The sequence below is a fragment of the Conger conger genome, chromosome 9 (genome assembly GCF_963514075.1).
Source record: "Conger conger chromosome 9, fConCon1.1, whole genome shotgun sequence".
NCBI classification, from domain to species: Eukaryota; Metazoa; Chordata; class Actinopteri; order Anguilliformes; family Congridae; genus Conger; species Conger conger.
The window spans coordinates 1536218-1561232 of record NC_083768.1 but is presented as its reverse complement, the minus strand read 5'-3'; the positions used below and the strand labels follow the sequence as shown (position 1 = coordinate 1561232).

The following is a 25015-nucleotide window of genomic DNA, read 5'->3' as shown; positions in this document are numbered from 1 at the left end:
GTTCTGCACACACAGGTGCCCAGACACCTGAACCGGTGCCACCTGGATACACTCTGAGGCTATTCCAAGAAATGAGTCTCTCCCTCTCTCTCCCGCTCTCCGTCTCTCACAGATTTGAGTGGAATAATAATCTCCAAATCATGTGAATAATCTCCACTGTGTTTGCAACCACAGTTCAATAGTGAGTTAGAAAAATTGCAAAACAAGAAAATGTTTTTTCCTGTGGTAAATAAGTTGTTTTTTTAGTAAAGTGGAACTCTTAAAACCACAAACACATGGCCTGACATTATGTCATTTGCCATTTATTTGGTTTTAATGAATGCATTTTGCACGCACATGCACAGACACACACCAACACACTCATAATTTAGTCCCTCAAATCAATGTGCTCTGTGAGAAAAAGGACTCCTGCATGTTTTTTTTTGCCGCACGACTGCTAAAGAAAAGAGCCAAAAATAGGCGTACTCTGCAGCTTTTCCTTCTTTGCTTCACTCCTGTATTTACACACAAAAACACCTACTCCCCATTCTCACCCCCCTACCCACACCTACGCCCCATTCTCACCCCCCCCCCCACCCACACCTACGCCCCAAAATCCTGCACAGTATGGTTTTAAAAATAGTTTACATAACTAAATAGGACTTGGAATTTTCTGGGGAACAGCTTGCTTCTTTTGCTCATTAACAAAAGGAACGTGCATCAGTCACTCAGTGCCCCTGACGACACTGACAGTCTCCCGATACCCTACCCACAGGTGCATTTACCTGTCCACTTAACACAGGTGCGTAAAGGGTTCTGCACACACAGACTCGTATCAGTTTCCCATTGTCTATTGTTGCTGGCAAATGGATTCCCACAAAAAGCCTGCTCATTGACAAGAGGTACAAAGCCACGTCTGTGGTCCAACAAGACTGCGATCTGGAGGGACAATGCCACCAACAAACTGATATTGTTTCTCTCGCCGCACAGATTGAATACCCACAACCCCCACCCCCAACGCAGTGAGCAGGAGCCTCACACACACACACACACACACACACACCTGTTAGACAGAAAACGCAGTGTGATGTGGCAGACAAGGTTACGCTTCAGACAACAATACGGTGTGCATTACCGACAGGAAGTCAACCGGATTCAAATACAGGATGGAAGCCGGAATAAAGGGCATTCTCAAAAGGCTTGGCTTTCAGAACGTTTATTATAGGGGTTGCCTTTGTTGCGTTGGAATAAAGGGATCTACTTCTTTGATTTGTGTGACTTATGTGATTTGCACATTTTAGATTTTTCAATAAAAAAATAAATTAAAAAAACAACCCCTCAAAAGCAGAAAAAGTTAAAGGCCAGTCTTTCTGCTTGTTGAACAGGGTGAAAACAAAGCATTTTAGAAAAATACACTCAACAGCTCCCTTAGCTTATAAGAAATGCTGAAAGGATAGTTTCTTCCACAGACCAGCCAACGGCATTTTTGGTATTTTGACAGAAATTCTATGTAACTGGTATCTGCCTGACTGCTCTGAGGTTTATATTCTGAGACAGTATGTTTAATCGCCCTGGAACTCTGGTGTAAAGAGCACAAAAAGAACAAAATAAAAATTATCAAACAAAACATCATCCCACTCATTGTAAATCAGGGATCATGAAATCACGGTCCTTGAGGGCTGAGAACTGCTGGTTTTCCCCCCTCCCTTTACCTGGGAGTCAGGCGTAATTAGTGTTGCTGATTGGCGACAGGCTGGCCAATCAGGAGCACTAATTGTTCAGTTAACCAGGGCTGGATTTTGGATTTTGCTGCTGTAGATTGTGATCTTAAAATGAAAGGATCGCTGCAATGCCCAAAGCACCAGCCCGTGCTGTGTCTCAGTGCTGACAGAAGAACTGGCCCAGGCCCTGGTTTCAGTCTTTCAGAGATCAGAGTTCCTCAGTTTCTCCTGCACTGCACTGCGCCCACACAACACTGTCCGCAGGAGTGTTTACACCTCAGGGCCCAGGTGCATATAGACAGTTCAGACTTGTCTAAGGCACTAGACCGGTCTTACTTTTACTTTTAGTCTTAATATTGAAACTGAGTTGTTCATTTGATGCTTAAAGGTTAGCCTGGGGGTGAGGCGGCTAAGTTGGAAGTAAGGCCATGGTCACCATGGTAACAATCAACTGTCTGTCTGACTTGGCTTTTTTTTTTTTTTTTTTTTTTAAAGACATGGTGGACCTGTGGCTCTTAGATCGAGCTCTAAGGAAAGAGCGGATACAAACCCCTCAGGTCCCATCCACTGGCCCACGGAACTGTGAAAGAACTGGATGAGCTGCTTTTAATCGCAGAGTACAGCAGGTACGTAAGCCAGGTATTCACAGGTAACACTCGGAGAGCTAGTACAGGCAGGCACCCTGAAACGGCTCCAGAAGCTCTGGGAAACAAAGACACGAAGAATGTTCTCATAATATTCACTGCGCTGAAACAGGCCGAGGCCTCAGGTGCCTGGCACTCGGCTGAACAGGCCAGAAGGGGGACGGCCAATACATGGCATTGTACACCAGCGAGAATCGGCACAACATATGAGGATCACAACCATCAACTATTTCTGTAAAAAACTCTCTCTCAGAAACCCTGTGGACTCGCAATCGTTAGGTGACAGCTGTGTTCTCCTGCAGGTGTCCGTTTGATACAAATGGATGACACTTATTCATACAAAGAACGATTTTCAAAAAATATTTTGCGTTGAATATTGCTGGAAATAACTGGTTGGCATTTAATCATACAGCTTGAAACAAGTCAACAGGAGAAACCTCACTCACTGATCAGTGATAAAGCACAGCACACATTAATGCCTAATCCAGGAGTGACATTTGTTCACTTGTAAAGACCAGTGGTGGAAAATCCAGGTTTGGAAAGTAAAAGTCAACAGCCAACAGCCTGGATTTTCTAATTAGCACAGTTCTTCGTCCAGGAGTTTTACACCACTATAAACCTGCTATAAACACTGTAAGCATGTACACAGAGCTACTATTTAATTGACTGCAAATGATGTGCTACTACATACAACTTCAAGTGTGAATGTAGCAATAATTATGTATTATATAACAATATGCAGTGAAGTGAAGTGAAATCATACCTGTCCACTCTTACACCAGTCACAGCAGGGAGGACGCCATTGTCAGGATATGTGTGGTATCCAGTGTTTTCAGCGTCGTCAGGATGTGTGTGGTATCCAGTGTTTTCAGCGTCGTCAGGATGTGTGTGGTATCCAGTGTTTTCAGCGTCGTCAGGATGTGTGTGGTATCCAGTGTTTTCAGCGTCGTCAGGATGTGTGGTATCCAGTGTTTTCAGCGTCGTCAGGATGTGTGTGGTATCCAGTGTTTTCAGCGTCGTCAGGATGTGTGTGGTATCCAGTGTTTTCAGCGTCGTCAGGATGTGTGTGGTATCCACTGTTTTCAGCGTCGTCAGGATGTGTGTGGTATCCAGTGTTTTCAGCGTCGTCAGGATGTGTGTGGTATCCAGTGTTTTCAGCGTCGTCAGGATGTGTGTGGTATCCAGTGTTTTCAGCGTCGTCAGGATGTGTGTGGTATCCAGTGTTTTCAGCGTACCCCCATCAGGAACAGTCTGTTCTCCCCCTCCCGATAAAACTTCAAATTCTGTTTAATGATCAGATGTGTTATCATTACTTATTCATCCAAAGCGACTTACAGTTGCTTAGACTCAGCAGGGGCCAATCCCTCCAGGAGCAATGCGTGTCTTGCTCAAGTGCCCAACAGCTGCACTGCTTACCATGGGCACACTGGGGCTTGCTGGGGGTTGAACCAGCAACCTTCTGGGTCCCATTTATATACTGTAGCCCCTAGGCAGGCTGCCTGCCGGTAAAGCTTCTGTTCATGATACAGAGACGGTACAGTACACCAAAACTGGGGAGAACAAAAAACAAAACCAGTGATATTGGGGAATATTGTGCACCTTTATTGGTCCAGAAATTGTACATTTGCAGTGAAGCACATGCACCTTTTCACAGAAACCTAGGCTCAGACAGAACTTATTTTAAAACGGATTTGTAAACAGGGTAAGGTGGAGTGTAGTGGCTTTGTTCAGTGCCAACGAGTGCAACGCTGTGCAGAGAACTAGGACAGGCACATACAACTGCTCGCCAGCAATAGAGAATTCATTTGTACCTTGTTTGCTTGGAAAACGTACTCCTTTGTACCGAAAGAGAATATTACGGTACCTTCATGGTACACTTTGTTCCTGTACCTCCATTGTACCTTCATTTCTGAAGGCAGACAGAAGATTTATGACAAGAAGTCTCTAAAAACGACTTGGGCACTTAACACAGCCGCAGGGAACGTGCGGAAAACAGGAATGATAATTATTAAAGTTCTGCCGCCGGCGTCTCTGATGTCAGTCTGAGAGACGGAGCAGGTGCGAAGCAGGGAGTCTGTACAGACAGGTGTGCAGGGAGCACACACAGGGCTTCTGTACAGACAGGTGAGCACACACAGGGAGTCTGTACAGACAGGTGTGCAGGGAGCACACACAGGGCTTCTGTACAGACAGGTGAGCACACACACAGACAGGGGAGCACGCACAGGGAGTCTGTATAGACGGGTGAGCTGGGAGCACACACAGGGAGTCTGTACAGACAGGTGAGCAGGGAGCACACACAGGGAGTCTGTACAGACAGGTGAGCACAGACAGGGCTTCTGTACAGACAGGTGTGCAGGGAGCACACACAGGGGGTCTGTACAGACAGGTGAGCATGCACAGGGAGTCTGTACAGACAGGTGAACACGCACAGGGAGTCTGTACAGACAGGTGAACATGCACAGGGAGTCTGTACAGACAGGTGAGCAGGGAGCAGGCACAGGGAGTCTGTACAGACAGGTGAGCAGGGAGCAGGCACAGGGAGTCTGTACAGACAGGTGAGCAGGGAGCACACACAGGGGGTCTGTACAGACAGGTGTGCAGGGAGCACACACAGGGGGTCTGTACAGACAGGTGTGCAGGGAGCACACACAGGGGGTCTGTACAGACAGGTGAGCAGGGAGCACACACAGGGGGTCTGTACAGACAGGTGAGCAGGGAGCACACACAGGGGGTCTGTACAGGCAGGTGAGCAGGGAGCACACACAGGGAGTCTGTACAGACAGGTGAACACGCACAGGGAGTCTGTACAGACAGGTGAACATGCACAGGGAGTCTGTACAGACAGGTGAGCAGGGAGCAGGCACAGGGAGTCTGTACAGACAGGTGAGCAGGGAGCAGGCACAGGGAGTCTGTACAGACAGGTGAGCAGGGAGCAGGCACAGGGAGTCTGTACAGACAGGTGAGCAGGGAGCAGGCACAGGGAGTCTGTACAGACAGGTGAGCAGGGAGCACACACAGGGGGTCTGTACAGACAGGTGTGCAGGGAGCACACACAGGGGGTCTGTACAGACAGGTGAGCAGGGAGCACACACAGGGGGTCTGTACAGACAGGTGAGCTGGGAGCACACACAGGGAGTCTGTACAGACAGGTGAGCACACACAGTGGGTCTGTACAGACAGGTGAGCACACACAGGGGGTCTGTACAGACAGGTGAGCAGGGAGCACACACAGGGGGTCTGTACAGACAGGTGAGCAGGGAGCACACACAGGGGGTCTGTACAGACAGGTGAGCACGCACAGGGAGTCTGTACAGACAGGTGTGCAGGGAGCAGGTACAGGCAGAATCTGCACCCACCAATAATGTCCCCAGGCTGGATTCCTGCTGAGATTTAACTCTGGTTTTCCAGTGAAACACACGCTTAGAGATGTGCTTTTGTAGTCTTGTAATAAGACCTAAGATGTTATGTTAGGTAAAAATTTTGCTTTTTTGTAGTTTCAGTTCAAGAAGTGAAATGTTCTTATTCCAGTGGCAAATCTTGAAATGGCTGAAACTGTCTTGCCTCACTGGCAATATTTTTTTGACTTATTTAGCAAAAAAGTAATAGTATGATTTCTTTTAGGTCTCAATACAAGTACTAACATAGTTAGTTGAGTGACTCATTTTTTGGTTTCGCTTTTTTGATGACTGTAATGTATTGTGATTCAGGACATGACATGCCACCTGTCTGCACATCAGCAGGAGTGCCAGGACTGGGAGAGCACAGCATCGGCAAGCTCATTAAACAGGAAAAAAAAAAAAGAAAGAAAAGAAATTAAAACACCTCACTGACCTCAATAAGGTAAATTGTGCTTAAAACCCAGAATTATCTCCCAGTAGCACATTGTAACTGTATTCAAACTATTGCTGCATTATTAACAGTGGAATGGCAGTCAGTTGAGTTACTGTATGTGAACAGTACCCGGCCAATTGTTAAAACCACGGTGAATGGACCAAGCAGTAAAAATATATTGTCCGGTATATTGTACCTCCTTTAAGCTGCACAAAATAAGAGATTTGCACAAGATAGAAATGTTGAAATTGACAGATTTTGCAGACATTTGAAGTACAACATAATTAAAGTATTGATGGAATGACACTAAACCTAAAATGATTGATATTCCAGACATAGTGCAAAAACATATTTGAAAAAAAGCACTTGAAAAGAATTTTCAAGTTGACATTGTGAGGTTTTTTTGTTATTCTTCAGACACACACAAGATCCAGATATAGTCCTTTACATATTTCTCACAAATTGTTCTGTGGATTGTCTGTAAATACAGTGAATGGTGAAACCATTTTATGAAGCCACACAGAGAAAAAAAAAAAAGTAAGTTATGATTTAAAACACATTACAATGCAAACACGCTGAGTGCATTAGTCAATCAATAAAGGAATACATGGGTCCATTAAATTCAGAATCTGAACGAAAAGTTAAATATTTAAAAGTATAGAATAGCAATCATAAAGAAGAAAAGTAATAGCACTGCTCCTAAGCTGAACAGTCTGAATAAAGTTTCTAGGTGGAAGTATGCCCGAGTCGTGAGTCACTATTTTATTGCAGTATTCAGGACCCAGGCGGGTTTGTAGAGAGGGCTGGCGGATGTGGCGTGTGATTGGCTGAATTACAGAGGCGGGAAAGGCGAGCTGCCGCTCCGCTTCACTGATTGGGTGACAGACTTCGCCGCGCGTCCGTGGGGAAGTCTCAGATCTGCGTCTCAGATCCTGTACTTCATCTTCCCCCGCTCGCTGATCACACAGATGTGCTGAAAGAGACCGACCAATCACGTCATTACACTGCCACCACCCGGCACACCCACCACACTGAAGTCACTGAAGAACATCAGCATCACCAGGACCAAATCACTGGTTCTTACAGTTTGTAATATCAGGACCCCCAAAAAATGCACAAGGACAAGATAATAGAGATGGCCCATTTAATGTTCATACATGTGTGAAGTAATCGAACAATGATTAGTGTTATAAACTAAAGTACATGCCACGACTATCTTTGCTTTACACAGCAATGACAAGGAAAATCCAGCCCTGGTTTTCTCCCAGGCAAGTAACTGAACTGTGTTCATACCCGACTCCCAGGTAAAGGGAGGGTGAACACACCCGACTCCCAGGTAAAGGGAGGGTGAACAGCTGACTCCCAGGTAAAGGGAGGGTGAACACACCTGACTCCCAGGTAAAGGGAGGGTGAACACACCTGACTCCCAGGTAAAGGGAGGGTGAACACACCTTACTCCCAGGTAAAGGGAGGGTGAACACACCCGACTCCCAGGTAAAGGGAGGGTGAACAGCTGACTCCCAGGTAAAGGGAGGGTGAACACACCTGACCCCCAGGTAAAGGGAGGGTGAACACACCTGACTCCCAGGTAAAGGGAGGGTGAACACACCTGACTCCCAGGTAAAGGGAGGGTGAACACACCTGACTCCCAGGTAAAGGGAGGGTGGAAAACCAGCAGATCTCAGCCCTAGAGGACCGTGATTTGACGATCCCTGAACTAAAACATCATGAGGTCAAAAGTCGTATAAAAAGGTGCAGGCGACTAAAGGGGATCGTGGGAGTCGTTGAGCAGACCGACCCAGAACTGACAACAGACCTCCCCTCCTGCCCCCAGTCACATACAGACCTCCTCTCCTGCCCCCAGTCACATACAGACCTCCTCTCCTGCCCCCAGTCACATACAGACCTCCTCTCCTGCCCCCAGTCACATACAGACCTCCTCTCCTGCCCCCAGTCACATACAGACCTCCTCTCCTGCCCCCAGTCACATACAGACCTCCTCTCCTGCCCCAGTCATACAGACTGACCCAGACCTCACCTCCTGACCCCGATCCAGACAGACAGACTACAGACACTGCAGCCCTGCAGACTCCAGTAACTCCGCTTGTTGTGTTCGTGTCTCACAATAAACATCCCGCTCTGTTTACTGTGACCCGCTGAGCAGCATAACAAACGGAGCATTTCCCTCTCTTTGGCGAAAGGCAGAGGGAGGATTGTGGGTCAAACACAGAGACAGACTTAGTCATAGGCTAAATTCAATTTTGAAAGGATATTAGGACATTAGTCTGGGGCCATAATATACATTTAAAGTTTCTTACATCGCTATATTTTAATAACACCCAGGATTCAGGGCTGCAGGGATGATTCATTCAGGATAGGGCTCTGAACTACGCTAGTTAAACAGTCCTTTTGTGCAAGTATCACAAAACAAGGCTGCCAGAATGAGTTTGCCTGCTCAACTCATCTGGTTCTTTCACATTTTAAACCCCTGCAATGGCAGTGAAAACATCACTAAACACAAAACTGCTGTATTGTGAGGAGCTGGGAGGTGCTGTGTGTGTGTGCAGGGGGAGGTGCTGTGTGTGTGTGCAGGGGGGAGGTGCTGTGTATGTGTGTAGAGAGGAGGTGATGGGTGTGTGTGTGTGTGCAGGGGGGAGGTGCTGTGTGTCTGTGGGTGTGTGTGTGTGTGTGCAAGGAGGAGGTGCTGTGTGTGTGTGTGTGTGTAGAGAGGAGGTGATGTGTGTGTGTGTGTGTGTGTGTGTGTGTGTGTGTGTGTGTGTGTGTGTGTGCAGGGGGAGGTGCTGTGTGTGTATGTGTGTGTGTAGAGATGAGGTGCTGTGTGTGTGTGTGTGTGTGTGTGTGAGTGTGTGAGTGTGTGTGTAGAGAGGAGGTGCAGTGTGTGTGTGTGTGCGTGTGTGAGTGTGTGTGTAGAGAGGAGGTGCTGTGTGTGTGTGTGTGTGTGTAGAGAGGAGGTGCTGTGTGTGTGTGCAGGGGGGAGGTGCTGTGTGTGTGTGTAGAGAGGAGGTGGTGTGTGTGTGTGTGTGTGTGCAGGGGGAGGTGCTGTGTGTGTGCAGGGGGGAGGTGCTGTGTGTGTGTGTGTAGAGAGGAGGTGGTGTGTGTGTGTGTGTGTGTGTGTGCAGGGGGGAGGTGCTGTGTGTGTGTGTGTGTGCAGGGGGGAGGTGCTGTGTGTCTGTGGGTGTGTGTGTGTGTGTGTGTGTGTATGTGTGTGTGCAAGGAGGAGGTGCTGTGTGTGTGTGTGTGTAGAGAGGAGGTGATGTGTGTGTGTGTGTGTGCAGGAGGAGGTGCTGTGTGTGTGTGTGTGTGTGTGCGTGCGTGTGAGAGAGTGTGTGTGTGTGTGAGTGTGTGTGTGTGTGTGCAGAGAGGAGGTGCTGTGTGTGTGGGTGTGTGCGTGTGTGTAGAGAGGAGGTGCTGTGTGTGTGTGTGTGTGTAGAGAGGAGGTGCTGTGAGTGTGTGTGTGTGTGTCTGTGTCTGTGTGTGTGTGTGTGTGTGTGTGTGTGAGAGAGTGTGAGTGAGTGAGTGTGTGTGTATAGAGAGGAGGTGCTGTGTGAGTGAGTGAGTGAGTGAGTGAGTGAGTGAGTGAGTGAGTGAGTGAGTGAGTGAGTGAGTGAGTGAGTGAGTGAGTGAGTGAGTGAGTGAGTGTGTGTGTGTGAGTGAGTGAGTGAGTGAGTGAGTGAGTGAGTGAGTGAGTGAGTGTGTGTGTGTGTGTGTGTGTGTGTGTGTGTGTGTGAGTGAGTGAGTGAGTGAGTGTGTGTGTGTGTGTGTGAGTGAGTGAGTGAGTGAGTGTGTGTGTGTGTGTGTGAGTGAGTGTGTGTGTGAGTGTGTGTGTGTGTGTGTGTGTGTGTGTGTGTGTGTGTGTGTGAGTGTGTGTGAGTGTGTGTGAGTGTGTGTGTGAGTGTGTGTGAGTGTGTGTGTGTATGTGTGTGTGTGTGAGTGTGTGAGTGAGTGTGTGAGTGTGTGAGTGAGTGAGTGAGTGAGTGAGTGAGTGAGTGAGTGCGTGTGTGAGTGAGTGAGTGAGTGCGTGCGTGCGTGAGTGAGTGAGTGAGTGTGTGTGAGTGTGTGTGTGTGTGTGAGTGTGTGTGAGTGTGTGTGTGTGTGTGTGTGAGTGTGTGTGTGTGTGTGAGTGAGTGAGTGAGTGAGTGAGTGAGTGAGTGAGTGAGTGAGTGAGTGAGTGAGTGTGTGTGTGTGTGTGTGTGTGTGACTCACGCTGCTGCAGCTCCTCCTCTAAGACTGGCTGAGTAAACTAAGCTCCAGATGTGGGAATGCAGACTCACGTTCAGGTCTCTGAAATACTCGTTGTAGTCCAGGGCGTAGCCCACAACAAATCGGTTTGGAATTTCAAACCCGACATCTGCTCACACGAAACAGAGAGGAAACAGACAAAGACAATAGTGTAAAGTAAAAAAAAAACAACATTAAGGGCAGTGCAAACTAAAATAATAGAAACAAGAAATGTGGTAATTCATAATATCATAAAACTACCAACATTTACAGGCCATTACAATTATATGTACAGAATAAACACTAAAGAATGCCATCAGCTTAATGCTATCACATTATATTCCCTACCACACATAGGAATGTGTTTTGATCCCTGTAAAACCACTTTTAACTGGACTGCTGTGAACAGTAAGGCTACAGACTAGGTAGGATTTTCAGGTGAGAAATGCAAAACTTGCTCATGAGAATATAAAACTGCCGATGCTGAAGCGGAGTTTACGTACAGTCTGGGAGGATTCCGACCCCATCCTCCACCCTCTTCACCAGCAGCCTGAAACAGGAAACAGGAAACAGGAAACAGGAAACACTTCACGCGCAGGTCATCCCATTTCCTGCCATCCACATCAATACGTCGCTTATTTTGCCCCTCCATTTCCTGCTCCCAGCTCCGCCCACCAGGTGAGGGAATGACAGGGGAGAGAGAACAGGAGGTGAGGAGGGCGGCCTGTAGCGTAGTAGTTAAGGTAAATGACTGGGACACGCAAGGTTGGTGGTTCTAATCCAACTGTAGCCACAATAATATCCGCACAGCCATTGGGCCATTGAGCAAGGCCCTTAACCCTGCATTGCTCCAGGGGAGGATTGTCTCCTGCTTAGTCTGTACGTCGCTCTGGATAAGAGCGTCTGCCAAATGCCAATAATGTAATGTAAAGGAGGGGAAAATGGACAACACATGAATTAGGGGAACAACATGTGCTGGGTCCCTCTAACGTCAGTACGGACCCAGGTCAGTTACAGGCGTGGCAGACGGGCAGAGGTGGAAATAAACTTCAGCAAAGGAGGCTAGCACAGGGACCGTTTGGGCGCTTCCCCGCTCCTGGCTTCTAGTTCCTAGAAGGAACACTTAATCGGCTGGAATCTTTTTAAGGACGGTGGACGTCAACCAATTTCCGGGTCAGGCGAAGAACAAGGAGGCAGGAGGTGAAAGATAAGCAGTTGGGAAGAGCCCCACGTGACCCTGTTAAAACCCCCACCACCAGGACAGACGGCAGGCTGAGGAACTCTGCGCCCTCAGCTCTGGTGAGGTTTCGGTTATTACCCGGCCACTTTCACCATCTTGGGCCTGAAGGTCTCCACGTGCTTCAGCAGGGCGCTCATGGTCTTCCCCGTGTCCACGATCGCCTGCAACGGGACGGACGTGGAGTTCACAAACACCTTCCGCACAGAACACCCCCCTCTTTACACCAACACTTACTGCATATATGTGCACACACTGTGGGGGAAATATGCATCTGAGATTTAAAATAGAGCATCACAAAAGATTATTATCCACATTTTAACTTTCAAGTTCAACACATTTTTTAAAAACATGTATATGTTGAAATATAGCATAGAGATTGTCTCTACAGCTGTGTCTGAGTGTTTATCTGTATGTGTGTTTATCTGTACGTGTGTACGTGTGTGTGTGTACGTGTGTGTGTACGTGTACGTGTGTGTGTGTACGTGTACGCGTGTGTGTACGTGTAAGTGTACGTGTGTGTGTACGTGTATGTGTGTGTGTGTGTACGTGTGTGTACGTGTGTGTGTACGTGTGTGTGTGTACGTGTACGTGTGTGTGTACGTGTGTGTGTGTACGTGTGTGTACGTGTACGTGTGTGTGTACGTGTACGTGTGTGTGTACGTGTGTGTGTGTGTACGTGTGTGTACGTGTACGTGTGTGTGTACGTGTGTGTGTACGTGTACGTGGGTGTGTACGTGTACGTGTGTGTGTACGTGTACGTGTGTGTGTATACGTGTACGTGGGTGTGTACGTGTGTGTGTACGTGTACGTGTGTGTACGTGTGTGTGTACGTGTGTGTGTACGTGTGTGTGTGTGTACGTGTACGTGTGTGTGTGTACGTGTACGTGTGTGTGTGTACGTGTGTGTGTACGTGGACGTGTGTGTGTACGTGTGTGTGTGTACGTGTGTGTGTGTACGTGTACGTGTGTGTGTACGTGTGTGTGTGTGTACGTGTGTGTGTACGTGTACGTACGTGTACATGTGTGTGTACGTGTGTGTGTACGTGTACGTACGTGTACATGTGTGTGTACGTGTGTGTGTAAGTGTACGTGTGTGTGTAAGTGTACGTGTGTGTGTAAGTGTACGTGTGTGTGTACGTGTGTGTGTACGTGTGTGTGTACGTGTGTGTACGTGTGTGTGTGTGTGTACGTGTGTGTGTACGTACGTGTACGTGTGTGTGTACGTGTACGTACGTGTGTGTGTACGTGTGTGTGTACGTACGTGTACGTGTGTGTGTACGTGTGTGTGTACGTGTGTGTACGTGTATGTGTGAGTGTGTGTGTGTGTATGTGTACGTGTGTGTGTGTACGTGTGTGTGTACGTACGTGTGTGTGTACGTGTACGTGTGTGTGTACGTGTGTGTGTGTGTGTGTACGTGTATGTGTGTGTACGTGTGTGTGTACGTGTGTGTACGTGTGTGTGTACGTGTGTGTGTACGTGTATGTGTGTGTACGTGTGTGTGTACGTGTGTGTGTGTACGTGTACGTGTGTGTGTGTGTACGTGTGTGTGTGTACGTGTGTGTGTGTGTACGTGTGTGTGTGTACGTGTGTGTGTACGTGTGTGTGTACGTGTGTGTGTACGTGTGTGTGTACGTGTGTGTGTACGTGTACGTGTGTGTGTACGTGTGTGTGTACGTGTGTGTGTGTACGTGTACGTGTGTGTGTGTACGTGTACGTGTGTGTGTGTACGTGTACGTGTGTGTGTGTACGTGTACGTGTGTGTGTGTACGTGTGTGTGTGTACGTGTACGTGTGTGTGTACGTGTACGTGTGTGTGTGTACGTGTACGTGTGTGTGTACGTGTACGTGTGTGTGTGTACGTGTGTGTGTGTACGTGTGTGTGTGTACGTGTACGTGGGTGTGTACGTGTACGTGGGTGTGTACGTGTACGTGTACGTGTGTGTACGTGTACGTGTGTGTGTACGTGTACGTGTGTGTGTACGTGTACGTGTGTGTGTACGTGTGTGTGTGTACGTGTGTGTGTACGTGTGTGTGTGTACGTGTACGTGTGTGTGTGTGTACGTGTGTGTGTGTACGTGTACGTGTGTGTGTGTGTACGTGTGTGTGTGTGTACGTGTGTGTGTACGTGTGTGTACGTGTGTGTGTGTGTGTACGTGTACAGGTTCAGTTTACCGCTGGCCGTCCCCTGTGTGTCTACACTGAGCGGAGCAAGGGCTTCTGACCGCATCTCCGTTTTCCCAAACAAAGCTCACGCCTCCCTGTCTTCTGCATCGTTAATAAAGAAACGCAGACCTGGCCGTGTGTTTACTGCATCTTAATTTAATCTCGAGTACTTCCCAAATGTTTCAGCAGTAATATGGACGTGTTTGTTTGTTTGTCTGCTATGGTTTGTCCCCCTGTGAGGACTGCAGCCGGATGGGGAACTTCAATAGCGGCGTTGTGCGCCATCAGTGAGCAATCGCTGTCCTCGCCAAAGAACTATGAAGTAGGTTCCGCAAGAAACATTTGCAGGTCATTTCCGACCAAGGAGAAAACTAGGCCTGGAACTAGGTCAAACTCCACAAACATGACAACTCATAAGTGAATGTGGAGCAACAAACGAAGGCTGATTATTTATGGGCCGTACAAATACAGTAAGTCACAATTACTGCTAATGGCTTCCGCTTACACAGCGCTGAACACTTTAATTGGCACATTCTGTCACAACCGTGTTTTGAACACACAGAAAGCCAAAAACTCTAAACTGCATACTGTATCAGAAAGACATTTGCTGAGGGAACTGAATTGGGGATAGCTTCGACAGAGAAAAAAAGGCTTGTTATTTCTTGTTGTAAACAAGGCGGTCATGTTATTCTCTGTGACAGACCACTAAGTATCGACTCAGTATGACAAATTATGTAGTTTAAATTAGATCCCATAGATGTAGGAATGAGTTCAGAGTATATGCAGAACTTCTAGTGGAAGGTGGACATGAAATTCCAGCATCCATACTGAGGAGCGTTCACTGGAGGGACAGTTCACTGGATGGACAGTGCAATGGAACGGCAAGAATGATCAGACACATTCATACTGCAATGCCTGATACTGGCCTCTCCATCTGACACAAGTCCTTCAGGAAATGGAATATACTGCAGTAAGTGTCACATTGGGAGAAATGGAATTCATCTGATGACAGTGACATATAATTCAATATCTTCAAGCTAAAATAATTAGCATATTTCCCAATATACTGTGAAGTGTAGCAGTAGATTGATGACATATTTATTCCAATATAGTTTTTTAAATATAATCCACTCCAACAGGCTTGTTTGTGTTCAGGGCAGACATGTCTGGACTTCATCCACCCCAACCCAACACTGTCACAGACACCTGGCCGACTTACCTCTACAATTAACACATTCTTCACAGCAGGTCAAAACAAAAAAGAAAAGGAAAAAGAAAAAAGTGTTAGAAGTTCAGGAATACATAACCGCATGTCAAGCTGACACCGATTCTCAAACTGCAGTTATCAAACCAGCAGAGTTGACACAACGCCTTCGCCCCAAAGACCCCCCCCCAAACACACACACACACACACACACACACATAAACACACTTCTCATGAAAACACTCATTAAACAGCTTTCCTCTTCTGCCTAACCACTCCAAGGCCATTTTGTGCGAATGCTTTCAATGGAGGCAACATCTAAGTCCCTGTGTAGCAGTGATAAATATGGCATTGCATGCTAACCAGACCAGGGTGAAATACCCAATCGTCTTGGATTCAAATACTTTTCTGCATTCGATTGATCGAGCAACATACAGTGGGGGGGGGGGGGGGGGGTTCGCATAGGCTCCAATACACCAGACAAGCTCAGCAAAGTGTAGGAAAGTATTTGAATCCAAAAGTATTTGACCCAGGTTTGATGCTATTCATACACTGTTTTAGGTTCACAGAGTTCACACAATTAGGCCTTTAAGCATCGACTCGAATGCGACCGACACAACTTTCATTTCTACACAATAAAAATAAATAAATAAAAAAATGAAAAAAATTTAAAAAGCTGATGTTTTCGGTTTCTTCAAATCTCCCAGGCTCTGGCCTCCTTGACTGGCCAATGGAGCGTGACGCGGCCGACCGCCGATATCCACGGGGAAAACCCCCACGTTTCCAGCTGAGACGAGGCTCGCCTTGCTGCCAGTCAAACCGCTCGCTCGCTGCCATTGGCCTAATGGAATGTGAGCCACACCCACTCTGTGCAGCGATGATGTCACGGCATGTGACTCACGAGCTCCAATGAGCAGCTGATGATGTCATCACACGAGCTCCACCACCCAGTCGCTTCTGCTGCTGAGGCCAACAGACTCAGAGTCCACACTGCACCCTGTCTCAAGTGTTTAAGTAAAGTAAAAAATATCTTTCTCTGAAGTAGAAAACTTGTTTGAAGTCACCGTTTGAAACTTGGAATTCTAATCTTGGGTAGATAAGAGCCTTCATTATCCACACTGAGCAACGAGGCAGGAGTGCATGACGAGATTGATAACTGTAAAACACATGACCGAAATCTAGATAGATCATCCAGAAACAGAAATGCAAGTCTGTCACCTGAGCACTTAAAATAAACAACAACAAAAAACCTTCACCCCTTGATTACATCACTAACATGTTCACACACACACAAACACTGTAAACCACTGCACTAATACAAATCGCACAAGTTCTACACAGCTATTAATAACTAAAGCACACAAACATATCAGCAGTTTACGCACACACACAAACACAAACAGCGCATGATTCACGAGTACATCTGAACAGACGGGAGCAGGACATCTCTGCTGGAACCTTCTGGAAAGAGGCATCTCCCAGGACAACACCGGTGGTCCCAGTCACATATTCACACCAAGTTAATGGCCCTCGTGTAGTAAATGTAATAAATACTCCTATCCAAAGCCACTTTACCGCTGGCTTTTTTAGGCTGTAAAAGAAGAATCTTTGGCCCCACTCCACCGCTGAAGTAACGTCCAGCTGTAAGTCATCCAGCTCCTCCCAACGGCCAAAACAGACCCACAAAGAAGCCCTCTGACACAGCGTGCTGGTGACTGATGGGTGGTGTGTTTGCTTCAGCAGAACTCCCTCTGGGTGAGTTATTGAGTGCAGGAACACGTTTGAGGGATAGACACCCCGCCCCTTCCTCTCTCAGACAAGGTGGACCCACAGACCATCAGACCTGGGTCAAATGTGTAATCGGTTTGGAATCAAACACTTTTATATGCTTTACTGAGCTGTTCTGGTGTGAACTCTAACCTCGATACCTCGGTTACCAGGCTCCCAGACTGAGTCGTGTGGGGATAGGTTCTCCTTCGACACAAAGTCGCAGAGATGAGCCCCTCTCCCATCTGAAGGAGAGTGCCCCCGGTGGCTCCGGATGTCAGGACCGTTACACAGAGCACCGCTGAGTCAGGGCCGTTACACAGAGCACCGCAGCGTTACGCTGAGTCAGGACCGTTACACAGAGCACCGCAGCGTTACGCTGAGTCAGGACCGTTACACAGAGCACCGCAGTCACGCTGAGTCAGGACCGTTACACAGAGCACCGCAGCGTTACGCTGAGTCAGGACCGTTACACAGAGCACTGCAGCGTCAGGACCGTTACACAGAGCACCGCAGCGTTACGCTGAGTCAGGGCCGTTACACAGAGCACCGCAGCATCAGGACCGTTACACAGAGCACCGCAGTCACGCTGAGTCAGGACCGTTACACAGAGCACCGCTGAGTCACGCTGAGTCAGGACCGTTACACAGAGCACCGCTGAGTCAGGACCGTTACACAGAGCACCGCTGAGTCAGGACCGTTACACAGAGCACCGCAGCGTTACGCTGAGTCAGGACCGTTACACAGAGCACCGCAGCGTTACGCTGAGTCAGGACCGTTACACAGAGCACCGCAGCGTTACGCTGAGTCAGGACCGTTACACAGAGCACCGCTGAGTCAGGACCGTTACACAGAGCACCGCAGCGTCACGCTGATCTCCTGCCGCCTCGCTAAATGCTCATGTTTATTTTGGCCGAAACGACCCTCAACTGAGCTTGGCTGCTGTATTGGCTGCTGTATTGGAAGCTATGAAACAGCCAAACTCTGCCTTCCGCTCCTCCTGCTGGGCTCAACTGCACCAGGCAAGATCAACCGAGCACAGAAAAGTATTTGAATCCAAAACCAATGTACATATTTGAGGCAGGACTGATCGGGTGAATCTGGGCCCAGGCTTAGGGAGGTAGATAACTACACGGAGTAAAACACAGACTCTTTTCACTTCAGTACATGTTCCAGATTTGGGAGGGCTCTGGGTTTCACGCAGTAATCCTGCTTCGAGGACCCTGACCTGGTACAGCCATCTCCCTGTGACACACAGAGCTGCCCAGAACCCTCGGTACACACCTTCCCCCGCAGAACAGAGAGGTCCTCTGCTCCCACGATGTGCAGGTCCTCTGTAGACTTGTCATTCTACAAGAGATAAAAACAAATGAATGCAACACTTAACAACCGTGTGGGTGGTGTGTGTATATCAATGTTTCAGTGTGTGCGTGATTGTGTGCATACCTGAATGTTTAAATGTGTGTGTGCATGTGTGGGTGTGTGCCAATGTGAGTGTGTGTTTGTGTGCTGTCTGTGTGTGTGTGTGTGTGCGTGTGTGTGAGAGAGTGTGCGTGTGTGTGTATGTGTGCGTGTGTGTGTGTTTGTGTGCATGTGTGTGTGTGTGTGTGTATGTGTGTGATAAACCAGCAATATTAAGAATGTTCTGACACCACCTCTTATCAGCTCAGATATAGTGTTTCTGACCCACAGACTTTCACTCGTTCCCCCAGTCACTTTCACTCGTTCCCTCAGTGACTTTCACTCGTTCCCTCAGTCACTTTCACTCGTTCCCTCAGTGACTTTCACTCGTTCCCCCAGTCACTTTCACTCGTTCCCCCAGTCACTTTCACTCGTTCCCTCAGTGACTTTCACTCGTTCCCTCAGTGACTTTCACTCGTTCCCTCAGTGACTTTCACTCGTTCCCTCAGTGACTTTCACTCGTTCCCCCAGTCACTTTCACTCGTTCCCCCAGTCACTTTCACTCGTTCCCTCAGTGACTTTCACTCGTTCCCTCAGTGACTTTCACTCGTTCCCTCAGTGACTTTCACTCGTTCCCTCAGTGACTTTCACTCGTTCCCTCAGTGACTTTCACTCGTTCCCTCAGTGACTTTCACTCGTTCCCTCAGTCACTTTCACTCGTTCCCTCAGTGACTTTCACTCGTTCCCCCAGTCACTTTCACTCGTTCCCCCAGTCACTTTCACTCGTTCCCTCAGTGACTTTCACTCGTTCCCTCAGTGACTTTCACTCGTTCCCTCAGTGACTTTCACTCGTTCCCTCAGTGACTTTCACTCGTTCCCTCAGTGACTTTCACTCGTTCCCTCAGTGACTTTCACTCGTTCCCTCAGTCACTTTCACTCGTTCCCTCAGTCACTTTCACTCGTTCCCTCAGTCACTTTCACTCGTTCCCTCAGTGACTTTCACTCGTTCCCCCAGTGACAGTCATTCAACCTGATTTCAGTGATTTCAGTTTGCCGACACGGTGCAGAGCAGCCAAAGTAAACAGGCCAACAAGACGGGTGCTCAATGCTTCGGACTGCAGAGAACAACTTCAGAGGGAGGGAGGGAGGGAGAGAGGTAGAGAGACCAGGAGGGACGGAGAGGGAGGGAGGAAGAAAGAGAGAATGAGAGAGAATGAGAGAGAGAGAGAAGTTTGTTTCTCTGCGCCTGATTGATCGTTACTGATCGCCCCACGGCACACTTTCCACAGCCTCAGGTCTGGAACAAAGGAGCAGGGATCTCCCTCTCCGTCTCAATCAATCAATGACCTAATCAATGAACCAATAAATCAGCCGACCAGCCGACCATCCGTCTGTCCGTTTCTCCATCCATAGCCTCAAGGCCCACTCCGTCTCGTCTGACCGAACCACAGACACGCAAACAAGGCCCTGAATGTTCAGGCCTGCCCCTATGGGTCAAAGGTCACCTGCCGAACCACATGATTCACATGCCTCAGACAGCCAATGAAGCCAAGCCAATCACAGCCTCTTCTGACCTCGCCCAATTAAACGCTCCAAGCCTTCTCTTTTTACAGGATGGCATGCGTGACACCCATTTCCTGTAACAGGCGTAATCAGATTAAGCTTATTAAACCACTCTGTAGAGCGTGGTGATTCACTGGGGTAAATATCGAGCATCGGGGAAAACATTTCTGCCCAAACGACACACATCCAGGAAAGGACAAACACAGGTGCATGACCCAGAAGGTTGGGCTGGTGTAGCCAAGATAGGATCTGCACAGCTGCTTAACCCCACATTGCTCCAGGGGGGACTGTCCCCTGCTTAGTCTAATCAACTTTAAGTTGTTTTGGATAAAAGTGTCAGCCAGAATAACTGATAATGTACTATTGGGACATAAGCACTGCACAGCCAATACATGTTACCTTTATAGTAAAGGAGATATGACAGGTGACAGGTGTGTGAAGGTGTAGACAGGTGTGTGTGTGTGTGTGTGTGTGTGTGTGTGTGTGTGTGTGAAGGTGTAGACAGGTGTGTGTGTGTGTGTGTGTGTGTGTGTAGGTGCATACAGGTGGCAGGTGTGTGTGAAGGTGTAGACAGGTGACAGGTGTGTGTGTGTGTGTGTGAAGGTGTAGATAGGTGACAGGTGTGTGTGTGTGTGTGTGTGTGAAGGTATAGACAGGTGACAGGTGTGTGAAGGTATAGACAGGTGACAGGTGTGTGTGTGTGTGTGTGTGTGTGTGTGTGTGTGAAGGTATAGACAGGTGACAGGTGTGTGTGTGTGTGTGTGTGTGTGTGTGTGTGTGAAGGTATAAACAGGTGACAGGTGTGTGAAGGTGTGGACAGGTGACAGGTGTGTGTGTGTGTGAAGGTGTGGACAGGTGACAGGTGTGTGTGTGTGTGAAGGTGCAGACAGGTGACAGGTGTGTGAAGGTGCAGACAGGTGACAGGTGTGTGTGTGTGTGTGTGTGTGTGTGTGTGTGTGTGTGTGTGTGTGTGAAGGTGCAGACAGGTGACAGGTGTGTGAAGGTGCAGACAGGTGACAGGTGTGTGAAGGTGCAGACAGGTGACAGGTGTGTGAAGGTGCAGACAGGTAACAGGTGTGTGTGTGTGTGAAGGTGCAGACAGGTGACAGGTGTGTGAAGGTGCAGACAGGTGACAGGTGTGTGTGTGTGTGTGTGAAGGTGCAGACAGGTGACAGGTGTGTGAAGGTGCAGACAGGTGACAGGTGTGTGAAGGTGCAGACAGGTGACAGGTGTGTGTGTGTGTGTGTGAAGGTGCAGACAGGTGACAGGTGTGTGAAGGTGCAGACAGGTGACAGGTGTGTGAAGGTATAGACAGGTGACAGGTGTGTGAAGGTGCATTGGGGTAAAGCCACATCAGCTGCAGATTGATGGATGGGTAAACACGCAGTGCTGGGATTCACCATAGATTTCAGGACAGGGGGAAAAAGCTCCATAACCTTCACAACAGCACCCCCTGCTGGCTACAAAGGCTTATAGCAGCAGGTTATTATTTGAGTGTAGAAAATTATTTAACCCATTTTGGAAAAAATAAACAAATAAATAAAAAAGTGTTCTACAATTCCATTGCTTTCAATTACCAGGAGTGATCGTTACAGCAGCATTAGGACAACGGCAATATTTTACCCCTTAAAGGGTTACATCTGAAAATGTGAAGTCCATTGGTGAGACTGACCAAGAAGAATGAAGCTGTGATTCAAAAATGAAAATCAATGAAATTGACAGAGGATGTGTGAATTCTGTCTGCTTCTGTTTCAGGTGTGTTTGAAGAGGGAAGAACAACTCGATAAATAAGAGGAGTAACAGCCCGATAAAAGCCCTGTGTAAAGAACTTATACATGCTGACCGTTTATCTCTGCTACGTGTCTGAGTCCTAATCTGGAAATCTGTGCAATAAAACACAGATTTTATAGACCAAACAAACCTGCTAAATGTTCAGAGTTTATGGCTGAGGATGGGGCAAGCAGCTGCTGGGTTGTGACCAGCACGGGAGAGATGGAGGGAGGGAGGGAGGGGGAGAGAGAGAGAGAGAGAGGGGGAGAGAGGGGGGAGAGGGAGAGAGGGAGAGAGAGAGGGGAGAGGGGGGAGAGGGGGAGGGAGAGGGAGAGGGAGGGAGAGGGAGAGGGGGAGAGAGAGAGGGGGAGAGGGGAGAGAGAGAGGGGGGGAGAGAGGGGGAGAGAGAGAGGGAGGGAGAGGGAGAGAGAGGGAGAGAGAAAGGGGGGGGAGAGAGGGGGAGAGAGAGAGGGAGAGAGAGAGAGAGAGAGAGAGAAGGAGGGAGCGAGAGAGAAAGCAATGGATGGAGAGAGGGAGCGATGGAGAGAGAGAGAGGTTCAGAGGTGAATAAAAATAAAAATGGGGCAGACGGTGTTCCAGTCGTCCTGCAGCGACTCGATGACGAGCTGAACGCACAGCCCACCTGACGTCCACCAGCGAGCGACTCATCACAGCCAATCACACACAGCCACCAGCGCCATGGTAACACACCATCAGTCAAAGGCTCCAGGTCATGAGGAAACATGATCAAAGCCTCAGACACGGAGAGTGATTTATATACGATACAGTATAGCGGTCAGACGGAGCGGTCCTGACCCAGCACGCCCTCACCAGGTAGCTCTTGAGCCGGATGAAGTCCACCCTCATGAGCAGGGAGGTGTCTGAGTTCCGGCTCAGGGCCTTGATGCACTCCACCAGGTCAGCGCAGAACTGATACCCCCCCTTCAGCACGCACAGCACCACGATGTCGTGGGCCCCCAGGTCATCCATGATGTTCCTCGCCAAACGCTCCGTCCTGCGGGGTACAGCGCCGTCAACGTCCGGAGAAACATCACCGTTATTCCTCCCACACAGGGAGCGTGTGTTCGAGGGCACAACGGCCGTGTCCCAGCTCAGACATAAACCCACAGTTGAGTGCCCTGAGCTTCTCATTACACTGTAAACCAAATCAGAGACTCAGAGACATGCTCTGACTCTACGGAAGCAGAAACAAAATAATGTGTTCAGCCATGTACGCACGTGATTTAGACCTGTGGGCACAGACCCTCTCTCCCTCCCCAGACACAGAAACACACACGCACACACAGAAAAACACATGCACACACACCTAAATTATAACTTTGTACCACATCTTGTGTATCCAAGATATTCTTTAATGAACTTTGGTTAATTATGGAATTAATAAATTTTATATTTTGTGAGGGTGTTTCTGGGGAGTGAATCTTGTGTGTGTTGTGCCCTATATTATACAGAGAACTGGCATGTAAACAAATAAAACTGTAAAACATCTCCATTTCAAAAAAGGATCGTATGACCAGCGGTTAACTTCGGCAGCGTAGCTACTAACGAGCGTAAGATCAGAGGCACTCACCTGTCCATGATGATCCCGTGAGGCAGGTAGACGCACTCTAAATCCCCAGAGTAATGCGCAGGATACGTAAACAGGTCCAAATGGTAGCCTGGCCATTCGTCTTTGATCTATAAACCATTAAAACACATCAAAAATATTAATACAACTATAACTACTACGCTAACCAGAAATTTATATCAGACAATTTAAATAAAATTGTAGTACAGGTTTCATGGCCAATCGTTGCTTATACATGCTTAATGTGTAGCAATAATAACAACAATAATAAGTTGCCGTTATTAATTAGTCATTATGTTGTCGTTCTTTAGGCCGTTATATTTGTACTATTCTAAGCGTATAACTTTTTGTACACTGCGGTCCTTCGGCATAACACTAAACAGTGTGCCGTGCGCTAGAAACGTTAAGACACAATACAATACTCTACAGAACTCCGCAGTCCAGCCCGCATCACGAGGAGACGTGCGCTGCGAATCAATTCACATGCACTTGGGTTTTCCCTCCTGTAACCAGCCTCATACTACAGAAAACCTGTCCCCCAAGCCCACAATCTGTCCACATTTAGATTTATCTTGATGTACAACGCAGAAAACACGAGTATCCGACGGGCAACCGCACAAACGGAAATACAAACTTTACTGTGCAAGCTTAACTAAGTTTGTTTTACCATTACACGTTTAGATACTACTCATTGACAGCGCAGTTATTTTGCTGTCATATTGAACATTCAAGCTAGCATGTTATGCTATGAACAACTTAGCATGCTAACAATTGATTGTGCATCACAGCGTACAGCATCCTTCAACATAAATATTTGCAATATGAAACTATTTTTGCCTCACTTTGGCAGTTAAGCGCGAGTGCCCGGTTAACAAGTGTAGCCTACGTTTTGAGAAACGAGGACTGCGAAATTAAGAATTAAGTCATATGTTAAAACAAACACATTTTTGACGTTATGGATATTATTGTTCCACAAATCGTTCCGGAAAATCATTCATTTGTTTATAAATTAGATGCAAAGCCGTGGGATGCAAAACAGCACGGCCCCCTCTTTATTTACGTTATTTCTCCCACAAACCCAAGACAGTCAAAAACAAACAAACAAAGTTTACCACGATGCCTCCGCATTTTACTTCAGCTTTGATTACAGGGCAGCCTGCCATTTTGGTTTTGTTCGACCTGTCCGTCCGCCAGTCAGACACCCTTCCAGTCCTGAAAGTTTTCGCTTTGGTGAACGACAAATGTGGAGGAGGGACGCGAGTGTGCCGGACAACGGTTGCCAGATCTTCGCGACATTTCTTTCGAAATACGTTCTCAAACATTCTAAATGAATAAATAGGCAAACTATACTTCTGCGATGCAAAACAAATTATAATAATGGAAAACAATAACGGGGAACGACAACGTTGTGTGGCTCGTCCGCCAACGCAGCACAAAAGACAATGTGGAAGTTCTCGTTAAGACCAACTTAACGATTTATATAAATAAATACAATATATGAATCCTCCTCTTGCATATTGCGCAGTTACAAATGAACGGGGGCGCAAACAACAGCATTAGGCCGAGGCCGCAATGTTATATAGCACATATATAACATTGCAGCAAGGTTTGTGGTAAATAAGATATTTTACAGCAATCTTTTACAACCTTCGGACTCCCTGCAAACTTTACAGTTTAGAAGTAGACGCACACAACACTATGAAATAAAAATCCCTTGTATGTATGCATGTACGTATGTATTATTATTATTATTATTATTATTATTATTATTATTATGTATACATAAATTTACCCCTGAAACCATACCAACCCCCTTAATTTAAATTAAGTAGAGTGAATGCAGTTTCTGAGTCAGCCCTTACCACCAGACTGCAGTATTTTAAGTATTAGTATTATTGTATTT

General features: G+C 47.6%; 2 protein-coding genes across 2 annotated transcripts; both read right to left on the bottom strand.

Moving 5' to 3' along the window:
- Positions 1-3925: 3925 nt before the first annotated feature.
- Positions 3926-6115, bottom strand: LOC133136631 (keratin-associated protein 10-5-like). The gene is made up of 3 exons (XM_061254270.1): positions 6070-6115; positions 4765-5727; positions 3926-4664 (listed from the first exon to the last, which is right to left on the bottom strand). Exons 1-3 carry the CDS (start codon positions 6113-6115, stop codon positions 4273-4275), a joined length of 1401 nt encoding a protein of 466 aa, XP_061110254.1. The 3' UTR covers positions 3926-4272.
- Positions 3926-24388, bottom strand: LOC133136370 (hypoxanthine-guanine phosphoribosyltransferase-like). Its single transcript, XM_061253823.1, has 9 exons — positions 24225-24388; positions 23116-23222; positions 22356-22539; positions 18075-18140; positions 15039-15056; positions 11736-11818; positions 10921-10967; positions 10471-10547; positions 3926-7151 (listed from the first exon to the last, which is right to left on the bottom strand). Exons 1-9 carry the CDS (start codon positions 24273-24275, stop codon positions 7104-7106), a joined length of 681 nt encoding a protein of 226 aa, XP_061109807.1. The 5' UTR covers positions 24276-24388; the 3' UTR covers positions 3926-7103.
- Positions 24389-25015: the final 627 nt, after the last annotated feature.

Excerpts from the sequence above, each read along its gene's own strand:
- LOC133136631 (XM_061254270.1), bottom strand. The coding sequence starts at position 6,115 with ATGCTGTGCTCTCCCAGTCCTGGCACTCCTGCTGATGTGCAGACAG. Across the intron at positions 5,728-6,069 it reads TCCTGCTGATGTGCAGACAG|GAATCCAGCCTGGGGACATT; the intron begins GTGGCATGTCAT and ends AAATCTCAGCAG. Across the intron at positions 4,665-4,764 it reads GACTCCCTGTGCGTGTTCAC|CTGTCTGTACAGACTCCCTG; the intron begins CTGTCTGTACAG and ends GTCTGTGCTCAC.
- LOC133136370 (XM_061253823.1), bottom strand. The coding sequence starts at position 24,275 with ATGGCAGGCTGCCCTGTAATCAAAGCTGAAGTAAAATGCGGAGGCATC. Across the intron at positions 22,540-23,115 it reads CACGGGATCATCATGGACAG|GACGGAGCGTTTGGCGAGGA; the intron begins GTGAGTGCCTCT and ends TGTACCCCGCAG. Across the intron at positions 10,968-11,735 it reads AAGATGGTGAAAGTGGCCGG|GCTGCTGGTGAAGAGGGTGG; the intron begins GTAATAACCGAA and ends TTCCTGTTTCAG.